Source organism: Crinia signifera, chromosome 12 (genome assembly GCF_055691185.1).
Source record: "Crinia signifera chromosome 12, ASM5569118v1, whole genome shotgun sequence".
Taxonomy (NCBI): Eukaryota; Metazoa; Chordata; class Amphibia; order Anura; family Myobatrachidae; genus Crinia; species Crinia signifera.
In genome coordinates, this window is record NC_139228.1 from 77,949,953 (window position 1) to 77,968,996 (window position 19,044).

The following is a 19,044-nucleotide window of genomic DNA, read 5'->3' on the forward strand; positions in this document are numbered from 1 at the left end:
AGGACCTGGTCCTTTACACCAGATGCTCATAAAATATCGGGTCCCTTTGCCCACTTGGATTTAGCCTACTTATATAAAATGGGCTATAATCAAGTGGCCTAAAGGACCTGGTTCTTTAAGTGAGTCTTTTAGACCACTAGGAAATAGCCTAATTTTATTGATTTGGCTAAATCAAAGTGGATAGAGGGACCGGTCCTTTATCCCACTAGGAAATAGCCTAACTTTAATGAATGGGCTAAATCAAAGTGGATAGAGGGACCAGGTCCTTTAACCCACTAAGAAATAGCCTAGTTTTATTGAGTAGGCTAAATCAGTGTGAACAGAAGGACCTGTCCTTTAGCCCACTAGGATATAGCCTATTTGTATTGAGTGGGCTAAATCATAGTGCCTGGAGGGACAAGGTCCTTTAGCCCACTATAAAATAGACTCAACCCTGACATCAGCCCTCCATCGCAGTCGCACGCTTACTTCCGCCCTTCCCTCCGCCTGTCACTATTCCCTACGGCATCACTGCTCACGGCATCACTGCACACGTCACAAGTCTGGGGAGAGCCAATCACCGATCTCCTCCCACATCCGCTTGGTCCTTGCAGGAATGTGATAGGTCGGGGCGCGGATGGAGATCAGTGTGTACCGTGAGCTGCCGGAGTTATTCCGACCTTACTTCCGCCATTATTTCTAGAGTGCGGCAGCTGCGTTCCTGTGTGCGCCACCTATCCCGCTGGTAACAGTCCTGGCATGATGCTGTTGTGTACACATTGCTATTAGGCATTATGGCGGGGGGTCACTGTGTGTGGTTGGGTGCAGCTTATATATATATATATATATATATATATATAAAAATATATATATATATATATATATATATATATAAAATATGTGTATATATACTGTCTGGTGTGTTCTGCTGGTGGCCCTCCAGCTGCTGGGGAACTGCACATCCCAGCATGCCCTGTCACAGTCCTAGTATGCCCTAACAACATACAGTAACTGGCAGGGCATGCTGGGATATGCAGTTCCCCAGCAGCTGATTACTCAGGATATAGATATGTGTGTGATGTCATGTATAATATGTTTGTGTATTTGTTTTGCTGTGTCCCTATTGGCTGCTGCAGAATACTATACATAGCCTGGGACTAGGTGAAATCCGGAATCAGTCGGAACCCAGAGCGCCGGGCTGGACAGGATCCAATCACCGTTCCGGAGCTTGGGGGTGACACTGACAGCTGTCACCTGGGAGATGGGGAAGGAGAGATAACCGCCTCCCCGTATGGTCAGGTGCGGTCCAGTTTGTACAACATCCCCAGACCATACGGGGAGGCTGTAATCTCTCCCTCCTCATCTCTTGGGTGACAGGTGTAATGGGCACCCCATTGGACAGGACACTACAAGCTCCGGAATGGTACAGTTTGATGAATGGATCTTGTCCGTTCTGGGGGCTGGTTCCAGTTTTTACCCATTCCCCTATTTTATAAATGGAAATATAATGACCATGCTTCTATTTGGAATGGCACCAATTTCCAATGAGAAATCAGCAGCGTCTTGGATCTAGGCTCAGTCGGTGTAATGTAGCATGGGAGGATAAATCACTGTATGGGCACCAGGTATAGGGATGGTGCAATGTGTTCTGGTGACTGCTGCTTGCACAAGGGAATAGAGAGGGGCCAGCAGCATAGGTGCAGAAAACTCCACATACAGGCAAATAACAGCATTTGTTTCTGCCGCACAGTTAAAGTCACTCGACCCCAAGTAGAGTTCTGCTGAGATGCGTACTTTTTTTTTTCAAGATTGTGCATGCACCAGTGCATCTCTTAAACTGTGAACTGCATTGTGAAAGCTGCAGTCTAAGGCACGATGTGGCTCCGATGCAGTATTTTTGGGGAGAGATCTGGACCAGAAAAGAGTGTCCGGAGAGTTGGGGGGCATGCAACCTAAAAAATGACTGCCCCATGACTGGGTTCTCCAGGGGAATACCCTTTAATGTGAGAGTACATCACTGTATAGTGTAGCACTCGCAGTATAGTGATGCAATGAAAAGATTGTCACTTGCCCTGTGCTGGGTGGTGCACCGCTGGCAGTTGTAGTTTTGTGAAAATTTTATGCAACTCTATATAATCCCAAAGCATTAAATACCATATTAAACCAACAACATGTATATTACAAAATCCTTCCACTCAACCAGGTTGATTCGCAGGTAGGCAGATTTGGGTTTAAGCTGTGTACACATGGTACAATTTTGGCATTCAATTTTTTCTATGTAGTCAAAATAGCACAGTATTTAACTGCATGCGATCCCAATGTGCGGCCCCACGGTGTCGGTATGGCATGGCTAAATCGATTGTGCAGGCAAGTCTGTCTTCACTATGTCGCTTGTACAATGTATTTGGCCTAGGGCCAACTAGCAAGATCATGTAATGCTGGGTACAAAATCTGGTAATGTATGGGAATATGACAGTTAACCATTTGCTCACTTATGCTGGGAAATGGGCAGAAATTATTATTCGGAAAATGTGTTCAGGTTCAGCATATTTGTCTGAATGGCTTTTGTCTGTTTTCCAGCATTTAAAAAAAAAAATGGTAGATTGTCATCTGCTGCCATAAATTACCAGATTTTTGTTCCCACCAGACAGATTGGACGGATAAATCTGTAGGTGTATATGCAGCTTAACTCTTAATTGCAGTTAGCCAAAATCAGATAGTCAAAATTGTCCATTGGCCTGAATCTCACCATGTGTACACACCATTAGTGTTGGGAGGGGGGGTGTCTTAGCTGCATAGTGGTTCAGAGTTGGGAAGGGTGTGTCTTATGGTGTGTACACACAGTCAGATGTGCCTTCAGATACTATCCACGATCAGATCGGATCGTGGATAGTATCTGAAGGCACATCCGATTTGCATACAAGTCTGACTATATAGTGCAGATCTGCACTATATAGTCAAGGCAGACAAGACTTTCTGCCTTGCGATACGTAAACCCGCATCGGAATCGGATCGAGATCTGAAGGGTTAAAACCCTTGCGATCTGCATCCGATTCCGATCCAATGTTGACTATATCGTCAACATCGGAAGGCAAAAAGTACAGTGTGTACACACCATTAGCTGCGTAGTGATTTAGAGTTAGGAGGGGTCTGTCTTAGCTGCGTAGTGGTTTAGAGTTGGGAGGGGTGTGTCTTAGCTGCATAGTGGTTTAGAGTTGGCAGAGGTGTGTCTTAGCTGCATAGTGGTTTAGAGTTGGGAGGGTGTGTCTTAGCTACGTAGTGGTTTAGAGTTGGGAGGGTGTGTCTTAGCTGCATAGTGGTTTAGAGTTGGGAGAGGTGTGTCTTAGCTGCATAGTGGTTTAGAGTTGGGAGGGTGTGTCTTAGCTATGTTGTAGTTTAGAGTTGGGAGGGTGTGTCTTAGCTGCATAGTGGTTTAGAGTTGGGAGGGTGTGTCTAAGCTACGTAGTGGTTTAGAGTTGGGAGGGTGTGTCTTAGCTGCTTAGTGGTTTAGAGTTGGGAGGGGTGTGTCTTAGCTGCATAGTGGTTTAGAGTTGGGTGTACAAATAAAGCTGTGCAGAAGTTATCGGTTGCAGGCAGTATTTGCACCTCTTGCATTGCATCATGGTTTGACCATGTACAAATATAATATGTACTTTGATGCTTTGAACCTGTGTAGTTTCTGGTTTCATTGTGTGTTCTTGTTTTAGCTGTTCAAGATGCCCAGATTAAAGGTGACAAAGAAGATGTTACACAAGAGAGCCCTACCAAAAAAACTGGCTACACATCTGAAAAAGACACCTGTACAGGTTGTGTGATTTACTTCAATTTAATCTTTCTATAACATTATGCAGCATTTTAGAAGATGAGGAAATAATCTCCTAGTATGGCTATATACATTATATGCAGTTCATGCGCTTACTAACATTTATTGGTACTCTTTACCTAGAAGGGCGCCAGCGATTGAAATCGCGGGCATCGGGGGTAAAAAATCGCGGGCATCGCGGGTAAATCGCGGGTACATTAAAATCGGGTACCCGCGATGACCGCGATTTTCCCATAGGGATCAATGTTAAAAACGGTGATTGACCGCGATTTTAATGTTAAATGCCTCAATGCCCGCGATTTGGCCATAGGAATCAATGTTAAATGGGCCACAGAGCCCTAATAGTCACCGTGAACTCTGAAATGGCCCCCACAATTGTTAACGCCACCCCACGATCAACGTCATCCCGAAGCGTGGCGAGCGGCGGCGGTACGCGTCCTCTGACCTTTTCATGCCCCACTATCCATGTCGGCGTGGAGTTGAGAATAGAATAGTGTGGCGAGCGCAGCGAGCCACCGAGCCCGAAGCGTGGCGAGGGGACGCGGATACCTTCACAGGTAAACGCGTCCCCTCGCGGGCTTCACAGGTGTCCGCTTTTCGCCACGGACACCTGTGAAGCCCGCGAGGGGACGCGTATAACTGTGAAGGTATCCGCGTCCCCTCGCGGGGCTCGATGCGCTCGCCACGCTTCGGGCCTCGGTGGCTCGCTGCGCTCGCCACACTATTCTATTCTCAACTCCACGCCGACGTGGATAGTAGGGCATGAAAAGGTCGGAGGACGCGTACCGCCGCCCCTCGCGGGCTCGCTGCGCTCGCCACGCTTCGGGTTGACGTTGATCGTGGGGTGGCGTTAACAATTGTGGGGGCCATTTCAGAGTTCACGGTGACTATTAGGGCTCTGTGGCCCATTTAACATTTTTCCTATGTAAAAATCGCGGGGATTGAGGCATTGAACACTAAAATTGGGTCCAATCTGATTTTTAACATTGGTCCCTATGGGAAATCGCGGCCATCGCGTCGCACCCGATTTTTAGTGCATGCGATGGTCGCGATGGGCGCCCTTCTAGGTAAAGAGTACCCATTTATTTTGTTAATATCTATTCTGTATTTCTGTTAGCCTGTCCATCTAGTATATGTACACTGGCCTCAGCGGCTTAGATGGGTCAGATATTGTGAAATCTCTGATGTCCAGTTCTGTAACTGATGGTCACAATGTTGCTGGGTCTTCAGATGCAGCTAGAAGATCAGTGAGGCCGGCAGTCGGCAGCTTATTAGAGAAGTCCTCCTGTGATGTGTGAATGTTTGCGCACTGTCACTGCGTGGAAATGGTGCAGCAGTGGCAACAGTTACGTTCATCCAGGCCTAGTGTTGGGAAGTACCAAGGTCTGTCCTTTAATACTGTATAATAGAGACCTAGGGTGAGATTAAATAGTATGAGAGAATCAGAAAGTGAGAGATTTGGGAAGAAATCTCCAGGGTTTTTAAAGCGGCAATCATTTACACTTCAAACTCAAACTGGTTTCGCAGTATAAATGATTGCCGCTTTAAAAAACCTGGAGATTTCTTCCCAAATCTCTCACTTTCTGAATCTCTCATCCTATTAAATCTCACCCCTAACGCTGCTCCTCACCTGTTTTGGGAGGAATTCAAGTGTTTAGCCCGCACTGACAATACTGTTCTGTTGTTCCGTCATTATAACGGTCTTCTATTTAAATGTTACCTTCCTCTGTACCTCTACAATATTCACTTAGGAAGAAGGGAAGTTGTTGCCTTGTCTTCAATTGAAAAATGGGCCTGGATCTTAACTGCATGCAGTGAAAATCTAGTCAGATCGCCACTGTTCTCACCAGAATACTGTGCCATGCATGTGCCCACTGTACTCACCTCTCCGGAGTCCTCGTCCGCTACTCGCTGCAAAATCATCATAATAAGGGCACAGCGGGCAACTGTTTTTGCGCATGTAACCACGTTAGAAACCACGTTAGAATCTACTAGCGCCCAGTGCCGTCACTTAGAGTAACAGGGACTATGCTGCCCGAGGAGGGGGCCCAGTTGGGGACCGCACATGGACCCTATCCTGTATTGATATGCCCCTGAGCTTCAACACTGTCTCATTTATATTGGTGTCTAACCAGAAAGGCTGGATGTATTCCCCCTAGTCACGGCTATATTTCTGTCCATACTTTTTAATTGATTAACACTGGGGTTTATTCTAGTTCATTCTTTCTGACACAATCCTTCTTAGATGGACAAAACCATGTGCACTGCAGGGGGGGGGGGGGGCGCAGATGTAACATGTGCAGAGAGAATTAGATTTGGGTGAGTTATTTTGTTTCTGTGCAGGGAAAATACTGACTGCATGATTTTACACTTCAATATAGATCTCACTTTGAAGAAAAACCCCACCCAAATCTAATTCTCTCTGCACAAGTTACATCTGCCCCACCCGCAGTGCACATGGTTTTGTCCATCTAAGAAGGATTTTGTCAGAAAGAATGGACCATTGTTATTGTAAAGTGTGACATTTATTTTACAGCAGAAGGGAACACTGACCATATGAACATTAAATAAATGTTACATTTTTATATTCTGCTGCAAAGTGTTTGTTAATCAATGTACTAATGTACAAATATATTTGGTTTATTAAGACCACAGAGTTCGAGCACATTGCTGTATATTTTTCAAAGGAAGAATGGACATTCCTAGAAGAAGGACAGAGAGAACTCTACCGACAAGTAATGATGGATAATTACCAAACCCTCTGCACCTTGGGTAGGTTCCCCAGCTAGCAAAAACCTGAAAATCCTTATTTTAAAAACCTAAATAAGTAAAAAAAAAAAAAAAAAAATCCCAACCAATACTGTTGTACAATTACTGTTATTATTAGACTTCCTCAGTTACATCTTTGGATTTACTTAAGGAGTTTTACATCTGTGGCCCCGAAAACCTGGTCTACTGATCCGCTGCTCCGGGGCCACCGATAACTAGCAGATCTTCGGCTGATTATAGGGAAACCGCATATTAGAAATCACCAACGATTTTACCATTTTTTTGGCCAGGATCGTCGATACAGCCTGTGGGGTTTAATCAACCAGCTACAACCTAGATGTATGGGCCCCAAAACATAGGGCTTGATTCAGACCTGTTTGCTAAGCTGCTTGTAACCCCCCCGGCGCTCAAATCCCCTAGTATGCGATGGGATGTGTATGTGAACACATTCCCCCCCGCATGTGGCCGCGAGCAGAGGAGAAATTATTCGATGGTCGATGACCATCGAATGATTTCTGCAGCCTTCGCTCTGAAAAGTAAATCCAAACTTACCTTGCAGATGGCCCCTGATCTCCGAAATCGGGGCAGGTGCTGATGTCATTCTCGCAATATGGAATAGAAATCTAGACCTAGATTGTTGCGCTCACCATGCTGTCTGAGTCCGGGCAGTTGGGATCCCGACTGTCGGAACCCTATACCACACCCGATGAAATGTTGTCCTATTACTTTCCTTTCTTCTTCTTCATCCACTATAGGTGTCACTGGAGTAACAGTGGGGAATAGAAGGGCGACTACAGGGAGAATGGGCACTTTAAATTTAAATGTGTGCCTACCTTTCTACTTACCCTACTAGGCAGTCTTAGAATGTGCCCTCTGGGAGCTGGTCACTCTCTGGCTTGCTCCTGGGCATAATGTTATCGCTTGAAGATTTACAAGTTTTGCACAGAGGACAGACAGGCAGGGTCTGAACTCCAGCAACCTCAGAGAAGGGAAGAGATTCGGCATCTGGAATTGGATACTGCTTACCACAGATGCCAGCCGTCGCGGTTGGGGAGCAGTCACCCTGGATTGCCAGTTCCAGGGACGTTGGACTCTGCAGGAGTCTCTCTTATCATTACGGGCCTTATTCTGGTCGATGCGTAATTTTCCGAATTCTTTTGGATGGCGTTTTTTAGCCGCATGCGTAGGCAACGCAATGCACATGTGCCACGCACGGTCTCCGTACTCGTTCTCACTAATACCGTACAGAAATGTGCACCGTATTCACTCTGGAAATATGGGCGTAATATGGGCGTCATTCGGAACGACACAAGGGCGTAGTTTCAAAGTGGGTGTAATTATGGGCGTACACGAGGGAGTGCACTAACTCTGGTAGGCGTGCATTCGGACAGAACACAGACTGCAAACGAACCAACAGCCAGGAAATATGCGGTCTTCATAAGCAAGTATTACTTTGCGGACACCACTCGGTCATGCGCTAGGCATTCGGATCGCCCAATTAGTACGGCCGCACCTGAACCACTGTCAGCTGAACACAATACAATCCACTCCTCTACTCCTTAATTACACTTTTTTCATTGCTTCAATTGGAACCATTGCAGCCTAAATGGACCATTACAAAACACACAAATATATGCTGAAAGCATGGCTGTATTTTTTTACACACATTTATACTGCAAGCAATGGACAGAACTTGGTATCACTAATACCCGCTTCCCGTCACAGCTTCCCGTCCGTTCTGACACTGTAAGACCGTGCAGAATTTGTGTGTGGCCACCGCACACGCACAGTTTGGATGTAGTCCGTAAACACACCCTCTTCTTAAAGAGTGAGTCCGTCCGAATGCAGAGGACCTGTGGGGTTTCTTCTTACGATGTCCGCACAGAGTGGCGTGCGGTCCACTCTGAAAGATTTCGGAACGGACCGCACCAACCAGAATAACCTCCTAAATGTACTGGAGCTCAGATCAGTATATTTTGCTCTTCTGCAGGCTCATCATCTCCTTCAGGGTCATCCCATCAGAGTACAGTCCGACAACTCCACGGCTGTCGCCTATATCAACAAGCAGGGCGCACGCGCAGTCGAGTCAAATCCTGATCTGGGCCCAGGCTCACACGTTGGCAATATCTGCAATCTTCATACCCGGCGTGGACAATTGGGAGGCCGACTTCTTAAGTTGTCTAGACGTACACCAAGGAGAATGGTGACTCCATCCTCAAGTGTTTCAACGCCTCATTCGCCGGTGGGGTTGTCCTCAGGCAGACCTCATGGCATCTCACCACAATTACCAGTTGCCCCTGTACTTCGCTTGGACGAAGTATTCTCAGGTGGTAGGAGTGGATGCTCTGGTAGCGCCTTGGCCGTTCCACTATGTTTACATCTTCCCTCCATTCCCACTGCTACCTCGGGTACTGCAGCGGATCCGGAGGGAGAAGGTCATGGTCCTACTGATAGCTCCAGATTGGCCTCGCAGGTCGTGGTACACCAGCCTCACGTCTTTGCTATTCGACGAACCATGGCCCCTGCCCCTTTAAGAAGATATGCTCAATCAAGGGCCTTTCGTCTTTCCGGACTTAGGTCGTCTTCATTTGATGGCTGCTGAAAGGTCCATCCTAAGGCGTGCAGGATTTTCAAGGGCTGTTATCCCTACCATGATGAAGGCTAGAAAGGATGTTACCTCAAAACATTACCACCGCATCTGGTGGGCTTATGTGTCTTGGTGTGAGGAACGTGGTGTTTCCACTACTCTTTTAAAGAAGGCGAGACATCTTCTCTTTTTGCGGGCAGGCTTAGCTGCGGGGCTACGCCTAGGTACCCTGAAGATGCAGGTCTTGGCACTGTCTTTTTCCAAAAATGATTGTCTCTCTTGCCAGAGGTACATACTTTTTTCCAGAGGGTGTTGCGGCTGCAACCTCCTTTCCATCCTCCTATGGCTCCCTGGGACTTGGATCTGGTCCTTGGTTTCCTACAAACGGCGGTTTTCGAGCCATTGGAAGAGGTGGATCTCAAGTACCTTACGTGAAAAAACGGTTCTCCTCCTGGCCCAGGCCAGAAGGGTCTCGGATCTTGGAGCTCTGTCGTGTCTACCACCATTTTTGGTGTTTCATGCTGACAGAGCGGAGCTCCGTACTAGCCTCTCCTACTTGCCAAAGGTGGTATCGGCTTTCCACATCAATCAGCCGACTGAGGTGTGGGCTTTGTAGAGGATACTCCTGAAACCAGAACTCTTGATGTCAGAGCTCTGCGTATTTATGTGGCAAGGACAGCATCCATTAGGAAGTCAGATGCTTTGTTTATCACGTATGATCCGGTCCGGCGTGGTTGGCCGGCCTCCAAACAGACATTGTCTTGGTGGATTTGTCTTACTATCCATCAGGCTTATGTCGCTGATGCTCGATGTCCTCCTATCTCTATTACGGCGCATTCTACTCGGTCGGTGGGACCCTCTTGGGCTGCTGCCCCTGGGGTCTCTATTCAGCAGCTCTGTAGAGCTGCCACCTGGTCTGGACGTCAGACTTTTGTTCGGTTTTACCAGTTTGACACCTGTGTGGTTCCAGCTTCCCAGTTTGGATGCTCAGTGTTAAGGGGGCCTCAGCGCCATCCCGCCCGTGTTGGGAGCTCTGGGACGTCCGCACTGTTACTCCAGTGACACCTAGTGGATGAAGGAGAAAACAGGGATTTTGTACTTACCGTAAATCCTTTTCTCCGAGTCCACAGGTGTCACTGGACGCCCACCGCAGCGCTGTACCTTTATTACAAAAGAGATTTAGAGAAACGTTGAAGTTTCTTCCTGCCAGGTTAGGTTCCGGTCATGTTTGTTGGAACTTCCTGGTATGTTTCTTGTGTGGTTTGTATTGCTCAGTGTTGTCTCTCACTGATATTTTCACCTTTCAATCTATAAATGGTTTGATTGTTAATGTGTGTTATGTTTAACCTCCTCTTGGAAGTATGTTCTTTCTTCCAGCTCCCTTCAGGCACATCCTTAGGACTGCCTAGGGGAGAAATTGGCCACATTCATTTCAATTTAATCGCCCTTCTATTCCCACTGTTACTCCAGTAACACCTGTGGACTCGGAGAAAAGGATTTACGGTAAGTACAAAATCCCTGGTTTTTATCCATTTCAGGATAAGTAACAGTATTGTATGGATCGTGTTTTACTGGTGGTTTGCACAGTTTAATATTTAATTAGTACCTTTAGTGTCAGAACAACATTTATGTAGAATTATAATACAATTAAGGCTTTATTATATTATTGAGAAGACCGAGGGCCAGATTCTCTAAGCTTCAAAAGTGGTAAAATGGAGAGTGATAAACAGCCAGCCATGTCACAGACTGTGTTTGAAAAATGTCAGGCAGGAGCTGATTGGCTGGCTGTTTATCACTCTCCATTTTATCACTTTTGAAGCTTAGAGAATATGGCCCAGAAGCTGTATTTATTTTTCACTAGAATTCTAATATCTTATTTTATATCTGACCAGGGTACCAGAGGAAAAAGCCCAAGATAATATCACACCTTGAGCAAGGCATAGAACCGTGTTTAACAGATGTGAGAAAGCAGGCCAAGACGCTGGGTGAGATTTCCTCTCTTTTTGTGGACTTTTAGCCTAAACCAGTAATTCTTCCTATATTATTATTTATTAAAACAAACAATGGTAACTTCCAATCTGCGCAAACACATTTGATTGCAGCGTATGAGACCAAAATGTCTCAAACAAATATCAGACATGTCACGCAGTTTCGCAAAGAACAATCCCAATAAAACGTATTCTTTTTACAATCCAAATCAATCTGAACTGGAAAAGTTGTGCCGAATCACCAAATAAAGGTTAAAATATAGGTACTTGTGTACAATCACGGCTCCCACGATGTCCATCGCATAGCAAAAAATCGCATGCGATCGCATCGCATGCGATTTTAAACAGAAATGCATCCAAATGCATTGAAATTAGTATCAAACATGTTCAATGGCCCCCAAATGTCATTTTTGAGGCTGTACCACCCCCACTATCAACCCGAAGCGTGGCGAGCGCAGCGGTATGCGTCCTACGACCTTTTCATACCCCCACTATCCACGTCGGCGTGGAGTTGAGAATAGAAAATGTGGCGAGCGCAGCGAGCCACCGAGCCCGAAGCGTGGCGAGCAGACACGGATACCTTCACAGGTATACGCGTCCCCTCGCGGGCTTCACAGGTGTCCGCGTCCTCTCGCGGGGCTCGCTGCACTCGCCACACTTTCTATTCTCAACTCCACGCCGACGTGGATAGTGGGGGTATGAAAAGGTCGTAGGACGCGTACCGCTGCCCCTCGCGGGCTCGCTGCGCTCGCCACGCTTCGGGTTTGCGTTGATAGTGAGGGTGGTACAGCCTGAAAAATGACATTTGAACATGTTTGATACTAATTTCAATGCATTTGGATGCATTTCTGTTAAAAATAGCATGCGATCGCATGCGATTTAAAAAAAAAATGCTTAAAAACGGCAAAAATCGCATCCCATCGCATGCCACTATATATGGCATGCGATGGGAGCCGTGAAAGTACACAAGTACCAAAATATATTTATACATTTGACACATTTGTAAAACCCTATATCACCATATTTAGAGGAAAGTTTCCTAGGATCCACTTAATCAGGTATCACATTACCAGCTTGAATGACTGAAAATTCCTGGACACCTGGTGAGGCAAAGGTAGGTTTCCACAGTGGTCTCCCAAAGTCTCCAGATATCACCTGATTTGCGCGTTTCTGACGAAGTCCTTTATCAGTAGCATCTAAAATAGGCTTAATCTAATCTGAACTAAAATTCTGCATTAATTACTTATAGGGTGATCCAAACCGTCGAGCCTGAAAGTAATGTACAATGACAGACCTGTTTTTTTTTTTAATGCTTCTGCTAAACCAATAATGTTTATCTCCCCTTTCACCGTCGTCCATTATTATTATTATTATTTTTTACCCAGAATACAATACGGATGGAAAACATGTTGCATTTTCCATTTATGTTCTCTGCTGAATTCCCTACAGGGGGGTGGGCTCAAAGAGCCCTGGGCTGGTTATACTCAGGGGGGAGTATAACCAGCTCGGGGCTCTTTGAGCCAGTCCTGGTTGCATATATACAGAGGGGGGGGGGAGGGGGTAATTTGTTGGGGTCCCCTGTATTTCTGAAATCTATGGTGGGAACTGCCCATGTTAAATTCATAACATGTGCATCTATGAAGCCACGCACAGTCTATGAGTTTCGGAGCTCCCTCGACCAAAGAGGACCGATCTACACTGGAGGAGTGGTAAGTATAATTTTATTTCACAGGTAACCTTTAGATTTTCTACTGGAGAAGAGGACTGAACCTAGGGGGTGGGAGCATACGCCATTTTGTTTAATTTTTTTTTTTTTTTTTAAACACAGAAGCATGCAGGGATCTGAATGATCTGTGCAGGCTTTAGCACAATACAGATGGAATATGGAGTACGAATGAAGGTAAATGAGCCTCCATAGACTGGGTTGACACAGAAAATGTCGACATGGGAAAAGTTTTGTATGAGATCTTTTTTTTTTTTTTTAATCTGTCCACATGGACACTGTATTAATGTACTGAGTCCCATCGCATGAGAAACTTGTCGATCTTTTCAAAGTCAACATTTTCTTTGCGTCAACTTTTTGACCCTGTCGACGCAATACATGTCGACCTTTTCAATGTGTCATCCTTCTGCCTGTCTACCAATAGTGATCGACCTTTTGACTGTCAACCTAATATTGCCTTATAACGACCTGTCGACCTTATAACATATACCATTTTAGGTACATTTCCAAGGCAAACCCAACTGGGATCCTGGACTGTTGAGGCAAAGTGAACAACGTGTGCCACCCTCTGACATTTCTCTCCCCCTGGAATATCGTCTTTACCCTCCCTCTCCCTCCCTACATTGGGTAATTCTGTCTGCCATAGACCTATGTTCAGTAACTGCAGAAGACATTGCTGATGCTGGGTAATCGGGGATTCTGGAAGAATGTTTAGGAAGTTGTTCTTTGGTTTTATTTACCAACGTTGCTGATACTAATTTATGTCCGCTTCCATCAGGATTTGCTGAAGCGTTTGATGCAGTTATTGTGGATAAAGAGTATTCAATTGATTTGCGTTAACTAATGAGTTGGAACAATCTTCAGATTCATCCTGTCCCCATTAAGCGTATACTGGTGAATCCACCTCCGCTTGGGACGTCACTGGCCTCTGGCTGTAATTACCTGGTGCATTGTCTAAAGCTGGGTACACACGATAATATATTTTCAAACGATATGCATGATAGCAATATCATTACCGATATTATCCTACATATCGTTAAGTATTTACTGGCTAGATCGGTAACGATGCACGCTCCTTCGGGACATTAAGGGACAATCAGTCAACTCTGACAATGTGTCCAATTCATACCTGAATGCATGGCTGTGAATGTGCAGCGGCCAGCATTCAGTTAGGGTGTCTGCCCGCTAAAGTGTAATTCCACCTTGCGAATGGGTATGTATGGGTGCACACCCATTCACACCTGTGCGAATGAGTTCAAATCCCGTCGCGAGCTGCTCACCATCAAATGATTCTTATACTGGCCACAAGTTATTGCAGGCGCCTTGTAGCCCAAGACTTTGGAAATGGCATATCTGACCTCTCAAACACTCCCGACAGGCCTAGTGGGTTCTTAGTCATGCCTGCGTTAGTCCGTACATTCCCACCATTTTTATCTGACACGCCTGCGTTTTTCTTAGCACTTCCGCTAAACGTCCTACTTCTGTCAATCACTGTGCACACGGCCAGCTCCATCCAGCGGCTCGTGTCTGCGGCGGCTCTTCTGCTGTGCCCTCCGCTTCACTGGCCGCTATTGTGTAGTGCAGTATCCTTGCAGGGCGACTGGTGCGGCTGCGGCGGATTATCCAGCCTGACTAGCACTGTCCTCCTGGCCTCTGTGCGCTCGTGACCAGGCGCCATCTTGGGAGCTCCATCCTGTGGTGCACTTTTCCGGTGGCTGCCCCGCTGTGCCCTCCTCTTACCCTCCACTGCACCATCGGACTGGCATCCTGGAGATGGTGATGCTTGGCTGACTGGATTATATCTCACCTGGCCTCCCTTCTTCCATTGCATTTCACCATCGGACTGCTGTTTAACTGGATACTCACCTAGAGGCACCATTCTGGCAGGTCCCGACAAAGTCCTTGATGACGAAACATGTTGTGGTGGAGCTTCCTGACGTACTGTGTCCTGGTCCTGTGTTTCTGTGAACATCGTGGAGACGCTACTGTGATTCCATCTTGCCGGTGCACTTGATCTCCGACGGTGTATGTGCTGTGCTGCTATGTCCCATGCTGATCATCTTTTATTGTAATGTACGTGAGCTTTTATTTTTGAAGTAAAGGACCGTTATATTTCCTGCTCATTGTGCGCTCATTCTTCTTTCTTCTCAGTCCCTTTACTTGGGAACGGCGTTATTGCGTGGAATATGTTTTGTATTATATGGAAGATTCTCTGCTGTGGGTGTGTGAGCAGGGGTGGTGTTGGTGGGGGAGGGATGGCTGGGTGGGTACAGCGGGTGGGGGATGGGAGGTGGGCGCATGTGCTGGAGTGTGTGCGGACTTGTAGTATATGTGTGTGTGATGCTGGGACTTGTAGTTCCCCAGTTGCAGTATATACACAGTATACAGTGTGTGATGCTGGGACTTGTAGTACATGTGTGTGGTGCTGGGACTTGTAGTCTCCCAGCTGCAGTATATAGTAGTATACAGTGTGTGATGCTGGGACTTGTAGTCGCCCAGTTGCAGTACATACAGTACAGGCCCCCCATGTCCTCACCAATCACGCAAATCTTCCTGTCCCGCACCCAGACTCTGGTCTTCTGCGCCCGGGCCGCCGCCACCCCCAGGTCCCCGGCACAGGCCTATAGCCACGGCCTCCAGCCCGAACACATAGTGGCGCAGGGTGCAGCGCAGGCGGGGGGCGAGCTCCAGCACCGGGTAACAGCAGCTGGCCGGGGCCATGGAAGGTGATGAGGCCGCCGCGGTCAGTGCACTGGCCTCCGCCGCCACCGGGTACAGGGCCTGCCGGATCCCCACCGTGTACAGGGGCAGGTGCTCGCACAGGAGCAGCGTGCCCGGGCCACCCTCCTCCCGCGCACAGCACTGCTGGGCCCGCACAGCCTCGGGGTAAGGTAGCAGCCCCAGCCGGAGCACACGCAGCAGGGGCCGGGGAGGAGGGGGGAGTCCGGAGGAACGGGAGGGTGTCCCAGCAGGACAGTGTGGTCGGTGTATGTCTGATGGGCGGGAGGGAGGGGAGCATTATCTGTCAATCATCGCCTGTGTGTATAAGGCTGGGCGGAGTTGTTATACACAACTCCGCCCAGCCTTATACACACAGGGGATGATTGACAGATGTGGCTAAATATATAAGAGATGTATAAACACACACGCGCGCTTTTAGGGGGCACAAAACTCCATAACGGGCATCATCTGGGATAAACTTGCAATTGTGAAGACACCCCCTCCCACCACATAACAGCATATACAAAAAATATGTGGACTGTATAGAAACCATTGCCCCCCCCCCCCCATATATGGGATGTACATACATTAAAATCTGACTGTACTCTTTGTGGTTGTCAGGACCCCCACTGTTGGGTTCACTTACTGTGGCTGAGCCGCTGCCGCTGCATATGGTCTCCCCACTGCTGCCGATTCCTGTGTTGTTCCAAGCTGCCGCTGCGTATGATTTCCCGCTGCCTATATTGTCCCCACTGCTGCCGCTGAATGATCTTCCTGCTGCAAGCAGCCTGTAGGCTCCTCGGTTGCTGTGCGCGGGCGACATCATGACGTCACTCGCGCACTGCATCACTGGGAATGCTAAAGCCTCTTGAGAACCTCAGAGGTTTCAGCAGATATTTACAAGGGAGACAACAGCACTTGATCGCAATCTACCGGCGGGAAGTACGCGATGGACCTTTTGGCCACCCCTGGTATATATAGATAGTGTGTATGTGTGTATTTTTATTATTATTATTATTTATGATGCTCTCCTACAGCGGTGATACTTATTTTCATTTTGTTAAGAGCTCGATTTGTTTTAACTATATTTGCTGGTTTATTGCTCTAGTTGGCTCATTTGGTTATTATCCTTTGACAAGTTCATCATTGTCCCAGTCAGTCCATATGTGTAATATCCTTTTTTTTTTTTTGTAGATTAGGTGGGATGGGAGGGGCCAATTAGTTTGGTGTAGGTTAGCTAGGGTGGGGTCACTAGTATATCCTGTTTGTGGGAGAGTCCTGAAGGTCCTAGCTACAAACCACTAGTTTGCTACCTCCTCTTAGTCCATACGGTCTTCATCCTTTCTGGGGGTGGTTCGGGGGTTGGCGGAGGTTATTGTAGGAGCTGTAGTTTAGGGGAGTTATGGGGATCTAGGTACGTCTAGGTTGGGGTAAGGTTATACAGGGTGGAGGGTTAGGTTTTTGTTTTGTTAGGCTTTGGGTGGGTTTTGGTTTAGCATGGAGGGAGATAAGGGATTGTATATTTAGGTTAGCATAGAGCTCCTGACGGATGACCATTTACTGTATACTTCTAAGTGATATTACTCTAACGATTTGCTCCTTTTTCTCCTGTTTTAAAATGCACGGATGGCTCCTTTGGGCAATTGTGTTCCCATTATATTAACAAAGGGAGCCGACTCATACTCATATACCCTGTATATTTTTATTACTTCATGTATATTCCAGTTGATTCTACATGCTGTATGCCCATTTTGTCTCTATCAGGGTTTTATTGTTTAGAATCTATTTTCTTTTCTGTTTGAAAAACTCAAAAAAAATGACTCTATTAAAAAAAAAAAAAAACATTTACCCGTTTCTAAATGATATACGTGTTTGAATGTTCTTAGTAAAACCTGAGAACTCTATGGAATGATGCACTTGTAGTTTAGATTATTACACAAATACTTGTGACTCGTATAAAATCACTCTATTTGAAGCCTTGTGCTTTTATATGGTCACTGGACTCTTGTGACTTCCAATATCAGTAATAAATATTAGGAACTGGAATATCCATTGTTAACTTGCTTCATTAAACACTATTTCCCTAGTGGCTGTCCTTTTATCTTTTGTACTTTTTGGTGGACCAGGTACTTACGGTTTTTGCCTTTTGTAGATGTCTCCCGATACCAAACAGAGGAGCTGTATACATCCTTGTTTACACATGATGGACTAGCGGTGGAAGGTGTACATTTGATGGACGACTTAAAGGAAGAACTTAATATTCCATTACATGTGGATGGCATCCTCTCCAGCAGACGTCAGTACAACTTTCGAGAACGTGTTCCTGTCGAATACTCCTTATTTTACGACGATGAAATACTAGCACTGAAACGTCACAAGAGATTATCGAAGACTAGTTTTGTAAAAACAGAATCCAATGTGTTTGGACCGTACGCGTGTTCTGAATGTGGTAAAGAGTACAAGCAGAAAGCAAAGCTGGTCACACACCAAAAGGTGCACACGGGGATTTCACTGTTTGTCTGTTCAAAGTGTGAGAAATGCTTCACACAAAGATCAAATTTAATGAGACACGAGAGGATACACACAGTGGACAGACCCTTTGGTTGTTCCGACTGCGGAAAAAGTTTCACTGATGGCTCAGCACTGGTCAAGCATCAGAGAATTCACACTGGTGAGAAGCCATTTAAGTGTTCCGAGTGTGACAAAACCTTCAGTATCAGCAATTATCTAATTGTGCACCAGAGAACTCATACCGGGGAGAAACCTTATGTGTGTGCCGACTGTGGCAAATGTTTTTCACAAAGTTCTCATCTTATTACCCACAAAAGAGTACATACGGGCATAAAACCATATGGTTGCATTGAGTGTGGGAAGGGCTTTACTTCCAGTTCCCATTTAATTACCCACCATAGAACCCACACTGGGGAAAGGCCGTATCCATGTAAGGAATGTGGAATGGCCTTTAAGCATAGCACACATCTCGTTCTACACAAGCGTAAGCACACTGGGGAGAGGCCATACAGCTGCACTAAATGCATACGGAGATTTACCCAGAGGCCTCAGCTTCTTAGACATCTGCAGAAATGTCACAAAGACACCAGGTCTTTCTAGACTCCTATTACGGCCAAATACTTCTCATTTCTGGTTTGAGTAAAGAAAAAAAAAGTTGCAATTTTACCCTGTATAGTATACACACTGTATACTGTGGTCTGTAAAATATCTGTAATGATTTTTTTTTTTTGTCTCATTAAACATGGTGAGTTGTTCATACTACCCTGAATCTCTTCCGTTTTTTTGTGTGTGTGTTGATCAAATTTGTACATAGATGTTCTGTATGGAGAGATGCTGGTATAGGCTTGGCAGCTGGTTGGCAGATTGGGGAATCTTGTAGTGCTTCTTTAGTAAATCAACCATAACGCACTGTGCAAAGAGAATTTGGGGGTTATTTAGTAAG

At 46.2% G+C, this 19,044-nt stretch overlaps 1 protein-coding gene across 1 annotated transcript; it reads left to right on the top strand.

The window, feature by feature from the left end:
* The first annotated feature begins 551 nt into the window (after positions 1-551).
* Positions 552-18,863, top strand: LOC146050632 (uncharacterized). Its single transcript, XM_083167729.1, has 5 exons — positions 552-724; positions 3,687-3,785; positions 6,451-6,574; positions 11,051-11,143; positions 17,743-18,863. Exons 2-5 carry the CDS (start codon positions 3,696-3,698, stop codon positions 18,699-18,701), a joined length of 1,266 nt encoding a protein of 421 aa, XP_083023855.1. The 5' UTR covers positions 552-724; positions 3,687-3,695; the 3' UTR covers positions 18,702-18,863.
* The last annotated feature ends 181 nt before the right edge of the window (positions 18,864-19,044 follow it).